Source organism: Amphimedon queenslandica, unplaced genomic scaffold (genome assembly GCF_000090795.2).
Source record: "Amphimedon queenslandica unplaced genomic scaffold, v1.1 AMPQUscaffold_13319, whole genome shotgun sequence".
Taxonomy (NCBI): domain Eukaryota; kingdom Metazoa; phylum Porifera; class Demospongiae; order Haplosclerida; family Niphatidae; genus Amphimedon; species Amphimedon queenslandica.
Genome location: NW_003546445.1, coordinates 70,436 through 77,248, shown reverse-complemented (window position 1 = coordinate 77,248; position 6,813 = coordinate 70,436). Strand labels below are relative to the sequence as shown.

Sequence of the window (6,813 nt, the reverse complement as noted above, 5' to 3'; positions counted from 1 at the left end):
GGTATTTACTGATTACAATGTCTTTGCATCATATTTTATTGAATGTAGCATAGTTGGTTCGTATCACTTCAGTTATTATTCGTCTTAATTTATTAATATCAACTGATGGAGGGGGAGGAGCAACAGCAGGAGGACCTGTAATATAAGAAGACATTAATAATTATAGTGTCTCATATTGTGGTACTGTACTATAGTACAGGGTATTTCGTCAGAAATGACTTGGAAAAAAATCTTGATTTTTTATAATTTTTTCTGATGCATATACATGTACTTATGTTGTGTAGAAAGTTTGAACTGATTCCGATCAAAATTGGATTTTTACAAAATTTTAACGATAGCCAAAAATCAGGTGAAAATCCCTGTACACGCCCAAATTTTGCCAAAATTGAAAAGTAGAGAATTCATCATTTTTATTACATTTAAAAATACATATACATGTTCTAATGTTGTGTAGAAAGTTTGAGCTAATTCCGATCAAGTTTGGATTTTTTACAAATTTTTAAAATTATTTCAAAATCGGGTAAAAGTCCCTGTACTATAGTACAGGGTCATGGGCCAAATTTTGCCAAAAATGAAAAGTAGAGAATTCTCCATTTTTATTACATTTTCTGATGCATATACATGTACTTATGTTGTGTAGAAAGTTTGAGCTGATTCCAATCAAAATTAAATTTTTTTTACAATTTTTTAAATTTACTCAAAAATTGGGCCAAAGTCCCAGGTCATGCCCAAATTTCGCCAAAATTGAAAAGGAGAGAATTCTCCATTTTTATAATTTTTTCTGATACATATACATGTTCTTATGTTGCATAAAAAGTTTAAGCTGATTCCGATCAAAATTAGATTTTTTATGAATTTTGAAAGTTACTCAAAATTAGGCCAAATTTTGCCAAGATTGAAAATGTGAGAATTTTCAATTTTTATTACATTTCCTAATACCGTATATACCATATATTTCACAGGTATAAAATTTTGCAATTTTAATGTAATTACCACACCTACTATACAATCAGCACATTATTTTGCGGATTTTAATTTCATGAATTTTTTCAAAACGTGAAATTTAATTCCCATGAAATACATGGCGTATACGGTACATTATTCTTGTCATCTAGAGTTAAAATTGTATTTAAGTTGCTCCAATAATCCTCCCTCCCTTTAATGTCTCACTTTTAATTTCAAATACTTTTCCTTTCCTCAGTCTCTCTTCAATGTCAGCTGCTAGTGCATTCTCTTTCAGCCTCTTAAGAGCACTAATGACATCAGTCCATGTACCAGGTGGATATACCCCAGTCCATTTAGTCCACAGTCCCATCTTCCTACTCTCCACTCCAGTCTTGTCCTCTTCAATCTTATCAATGTCCTTTTGTTTTATTCCTGGTAAGTACAGGCCAAAGGTTTGCCATTTTGTTAATGGTTCCAGCCATTCAGCCCACAGGTCTTCTCTAGGACTGGAATCAAGAGGAGAAGGTGGGGTTGAAGAGGAGGCCATTTTGTGTTGTGAAGTGCGTGGGTGTTGGGGATTTTCCCTTTTGAGGCTGTTATAAATAAATCTATGATTTAATTCCATGATGTGTGTGGGTTTGAAAGAAATAAAGTTTAAAACATTACAAAAATCAATATCATTCATCAATAACAATATTAAAATCACTATTTTCAATTTTATTTCTAATAGCTTCAATCCAGTCCTTGTGTAAAGCAATTGCTGCATAAGCAAAACTGCCACTAACTTCAACGAATGAGTTTAAGAACTTTTGACAGTGCTCCTTCACTTGAGACAACTCCCTCTGGAAAGTAAGACTAGCCTGGAACTCTGAAATGATTTTGTCTATTGAAGGATTTTCTCTGACAACTTTATTGATTAAACGAAGAGTAAATAATTTATTTGCAAGTTCAGGGACTGCTTCCATTGGTAGTGAAGTAAGATCAGCATAATGAGATTGAAGAACATCATTGATCACTTTCTTTATTTTTTCGACATTAACAGTAGTTGATGGACCTAATAGAGGTCAAAGGTCAGTATATACACACAGTATTATCACTTACTAGCTCCTCCAGTGGATGATACTGACATTGATTCATGTACTACATTAGAGGAGGAGGTAGTAGGATCTGATTAATATTAAATAAATAAACAATTTAAATGATAATTATCATCTATTACTTGTTGAAGGAGGAGGAGGATTTCTTCGTGCCCTATGAATGATCAATGTAACTAGGTTAACCACTCCTACTAGAGGTACAGAATAATTAAGAAAAGGGACAGCATCAGGCGATCCATAAACTGAAATGAGACAACACGAAGGATAACAATATTCTTTATCACCAAATTTATCAATGTCCTCTTGATATAGCTGTAACATATATGACCTTATAAAATATGAATTAATACAAGCTTACTCTGCTAGGTTTAGTGTGTGGTTGAACTATCCACCCTGTAGTTGGTTCATCCTGATGTGCATTAAAGTTTAATTCAATATAATGTTCATAAGGAAACTTAAAACGAAAGGAAATATTTGGTCCAATCTCAGCTTCAGAGTATTTCCGCTCAACAAACTATCAAATAAATGAAATAATAATTAACACATTATACAGTATCTAATGCTTACTTACTTGAGTGAGTGCCTCCAATTCTTTAGCTACAGTGAATGTCACTAAATCTTCTACTCCTTTCTCTCTATAATAAATCAGTCCAAAATATTTCATATTTTTTCTTACATCAGTATAGCCTATGCCTATAAACAGTAAAAGCACATTCAAATTGATTATTTTAATATGCATGCTTACTAGTCTCAGTACAAAGCACAGCTTTGCTAACAGTTTCTGTTTCTACATGTACATGGACAGGATTTTGTTGTTCTTCCTCTTGTCCTCTGCCTTCTTTGTGATTATCTCCTCCTTCTTCTCTATGCCATCCTTCTTGTGATTCTTCTTGTTGCGGTTGTTCTTCTTGTTGTTGCTGTCCTTGTGATTCATTTTGTTGTTGTTGCTGTCCTCCTTGTGATTCATCTCCTTCCTCTTGTTGTCCTTCTTGTCCCTCCTCTCCTTGTTGTCCGTTGGTTTGTTCATTAACTCCTGGTTGCTGTCCCTGGGCTAGTACTGTCAGTACTCCTCCTTCTCCTTGTTGCTGTTGAGCTGCTACTATACCTGCTCCTTGTCCTTGAGGTTGCTGCTGACCTCCTCCTCCTCCTCCTCCATCATCTCCTGCTATTAACAATCCCAGTATGCATACCAAACAGAACTCTTCACGTTGAATGGATCCATACCCACTATTAGAGCTAAACTCTCCTCCCTTAATTATTGAGAACTGGTAAGGAAGACTGGGTGTGCTCACGGGAGCTATAGCAAACTTCAGATAACGACTAAGAGCTGGTTGTCCTGTTAAATCAACGCAGTGCTGTATCTCTAACTTGAGTCGTTTGAGGAGAGGCTTTGAGAGTGATACTGCATACACAGCACTCACTAGGACAGTATTAGGAGGAAACTGGAACTGTCCTCCTTCAAGAGCAACCACTGCTACTTCTACTGTCTCAGAGGACAATAAGCTTCCTTCTGGTACTCCAATCCTTAGACCATATTTCTCCCAATTCATCAGTTGAGGTTTGTCTCCTTGAATTAAGAACAGCTTCCTCTCTGCTACTTGGACGGAACTAAGACAATCCAATTTATCTATCAATACAAAATATGATACATGTACATTGTGTACACAATAATACTCTTACCCATTGAAGGGATCAGGTAATTAAATTGTACTCCAATAGAATTAGTCTCTTTGATGGATTGTTCCTCTAAGGATGTGACTCTCTCCTGTAGTTGTGACTTCTCCTTCATTAGTTTTGTTATATACAATTCATTATCAGACACTTTAGCTCTGAGGTCTATAAATTAATAGAATATTAATAATTATTGCTAATTGATGATGATACACTAACCAGTGATAATCCGTTTCTCATTCTGTGATTGTTCCTCTACTTGTGATGTCAGTTTGGCTATTACTTTGTCTTTCTCAGAAATGTCAGTTTTCAGATTTTGATTGTCATCTATACAATAAACATTTTCTCTCATCTAATACATGCTGTGTTTACAATTAGCTAACCAATAATGGTCTGTTTTTCCTTGAGATATTGTTCCTCTAACTGTTTTTTCTCTTCTTCCATTTCTCTCTTCTCTTTCAACATTTCTATTATATGTATTTCTTTATCAGTAACTATAGCTTTAAGTTTCTCATAATCTTCTACATTAATAAAATATTCTCTCATCTATTATGATATTATGTACTGATGATGCACTAACCAATAATAATCTGTTTCTCTTCAATCAACTCTTGTAGGTGTGTCATCTCTTCTAATTTATTATCATTACTACGACCATCACCTAAAAGAACATAATCAGTACATAATATTATAACAGTTGTATTATAGTAGATGCACTGGTCAGATGAAGCACCTATCAACAACTGCGTAGTGTACAAGGCCATACATAACATATCATTTAGTATTACTATAAATGAATATTTATTTAGAAAATACTATAGAGGTCTATAATTTTCATTGGCCAGAAATTTTGAGATATATCTACAGTACAATAGACAGTATTGAACTATTGATTATTTAAAAATAGTGACATGCAGGCATAATTTTATCATCAGCATCATTGTAGTTACTGTAATGGTTAATTGCTTAAGGTCTATTAGTAAGCGGTAGCCTTTACTAAGTAGGATGCACCCCACTTAAAAATGGCTGCCACGTTTGCTAACTGCTAAGTGTATCATTATTATTACTATTATTTCATGATTATCTGACTCTATTTCTGATCTTATTCTCATTCTTATGTGAGGTCATGCCTCACTGATTATCATTCGTTCTAGTGTTGTGCAATATATATATATATTTCTTTCATTCTGTGATGTCTTATGATGTAATTGTTGTGTGTGTATTTAAGTATGTGCATTCTTTATGTTCAGAAAAACTTTTCAACTTATTAATAAATTTATTTGTTGATTCTCACGAGATCTCTTACTACCTTTCTTACTTGGTCACTATACTGGTGAGGCATACACCAAAATTTTTCGTGGTTTTTGTACTTTGAAACCAAAAATTATTGTTAATTTATTGAAAAAAGTTGCAGCATCTAGCAGGTTAATGAGAGACATTGATATGAATAAAACCACTAATAGGCTTGGGGCCACCAAACCACAAAAGTTTTTGCCACGACACTTTCAGCTATATGGTATTGTTACTTAATGACTATTCATACAAAAATCAATACATAATTATACCTCCAGTAGTTATTGTAATATATTTCATTATTGACTGCTGGTGTCCAACTGGAAGTAAGTTGTGGATAAGTAGAGAGAGTACATTGATGTTGCTACCATGCCACGGATTATGAAGCTTCATTACAATCATTGGCATATTTGATGTATCTTGTATATGTTCTTTATATATTGCTTGTAATGCTCCATCAAGATGCTTCACTTGAGCTGAAAATCGAAGTTTATCAGCTTTTTCCTTGTATTTATTTAATTCACTGACAATGTCCAATTTTCCATCATTACCAAATTTGAAGTCCTGTAGAAAGACTTCACTCATGTCCACTATCAGACTGCAATCAATAAAATCATAAAACGGATGAATAATTTTGAAAATTTCATCTAATGATGCATTTGTTAGTTTATTATTCCAATGCATGTAAGCCTCAATCCATACAATAAGATTAGCTAACAGCTCTGGATCATTTTCAATTTTCATCTTAAGGCCTGAGCGTACATGCTTCATTAAAAGAGGAAATGTATTCTTGAGGTCAATTAGTATATCCAATATCTTCTTTTCATCTTCTGCTGTTTCAAACTTTACTTCTGCACGTGATGATGGTCTAGTAGTGACAGCACGATGACTTCTAGCTGACCTTAGTGCACTTCTTTGTAAATTTCTTCTAATGTCTTGTACTAGTTTGTTTTCTCTTCTTCTGCTAAGTGCATTAATCACATCAGCCCATGTTGCTGTAGGTGCTATGCTCAGCCATTTTGAGTACAACGCTGACTTTCTTCCATCAAGTGTTGCATTTTCAGCTTCAATCTTTAAAATTTCAGAATAAGTAATTTCTGGTAAACAACGACCAAATGGTTTCCAGTCAACAAGTGGTTCAAGCCATTGAGTTAATAATGAAATATCAGGTTGATCATCAATCATAGGACCAGGATTGAGTTCAACATCTCCTGATAAGAGGAGGAGCATACGTAGACAAATAATCAAATAGAGATCATTGTAAATCAGGTTAGAACTCCTGCCTCCAGGTAAGACTACTGACTGGAGGTAATTTGTATCAGTAACAGTAACACCAGTAGTACATTGTACTTGGTAGCAGTTACCTAATAATAAAATACCAGTAAATATACAAGTACAAAGCTACAATTGTTGTTTACCTGTTGGAGGAATCATCAAGATGTGTCTTAATAAAGAAAGAGAGAGAAAGAGGAGGAGTAAAGCAATAAGAGACAGAGCTGCTGGCAGTTTAGATGTCTTCTCTCCTGATGTAGTACTGCCTGACTTGCTGTCTACTGCAGCTTTGAATGAGTGAGAGTGGCAGCCATTAGCTGGTCTACTGGAGGCAGCTTGACAGTAGTTCCACAGTCTAATACTTGCTCTCCATTGAGAGACATCAATCATCTTGTAATTATTGTTGAAGTTACTTTACAAGACAAGTAGTTCTTCTAATTGTATGTAAGGTTCATCATCACGTGACATTGACTGGTTATACTGTTATTATTGGCATTTCAGTTATTATGCCCAAATATGGTCAACTATGTGTGTA

General features: G+C 34.3%; 2 protein-coding genes across 2 annotated transcripts; both read right to left on the bottom strand.

Moving 5' to 3' along the window:
• Nucleotides 1–22: 22 nt before the first annotated feature.
• LOC109583200 (uncharacterized) lies at nt 23–1,539 on the bottom strand. The gene is made up of 2 exons (XM_019998445.1): nt 1,171–1,539; nt 23–135 (listed from the first exon to the last, which is right to left on the bottom strand). Exons 1-2 carry the CDS (start codon nt 1,490–1,492, stop codon nt 29–31), a joined length of 429 nt encoding a protein of 142 aa, XP_019854004.1. The 5' UTR covers nt 1,493–1,539; the 3' UTR covers nt 23–28.
• Nucleotides 1,540–1,622: 83 nt separating this feature from the next.
• On the bottom strand, nt 1,623–3,953 carry LOC109583195 (uncharacterized). Its single transcript, XM_019998439.1, has 7 exons — nt 3,933–3,953; nt 3,848–3,878; nt 2,788–3,525; nt 2,614–2,735; nt 2,401–2,556; nt 2,165–2,354; nt 1,623–1,999 (listed from the first exon to the last, which is right to left on the bottom strand). The coding sequence occupies exons 1-7, from the start codon at nt 3,951–3,953 to the stop codon at nt 1,623–1,625; spliced, it is 1,635 nt and encodes a 544-aa protein (XP_019853998.1).
• Nucleotides 3,954–6,813: the final 2,860 nt, after the last annotated feature.

Bases quoted from the DNA above. Each gene is read 5' to 3' on its own strand.
- LOC109583200 (XM_019998445.1), bottom strand. From the start codon at position 1,492: ATGGCCTCCTCTTCAACCCCACCTTCTCCTCTTGATTCCAGTCCTAGA. The intron at 136-1,170 runs GTGAGACATTAA...CTTATATTACAG, and splicing joins AAAAGTATTTGAAATTAAAA to GTCCTCCTGCTGTTGCTCCT.
- LOC109583195 (XM_019998439.1), bottom strand. From the start codon at position 3,953: ATGAGAAACGGATTATCACTG. The intron at 2,557-2,613 runs GTAAGTAAGCAT...TTTATTTGATAG, and splicing joins AATTGGAGGCACTCACTCAA to TTTGTTGAGCGGAAATACTC. The intron at 2,355-2,400 runs GTAAGCTTGTAT...TATATGTTACAG, and splicing joins CACACACTAAACCTAGCAGA to CTATATCAAGAGGACATTGA.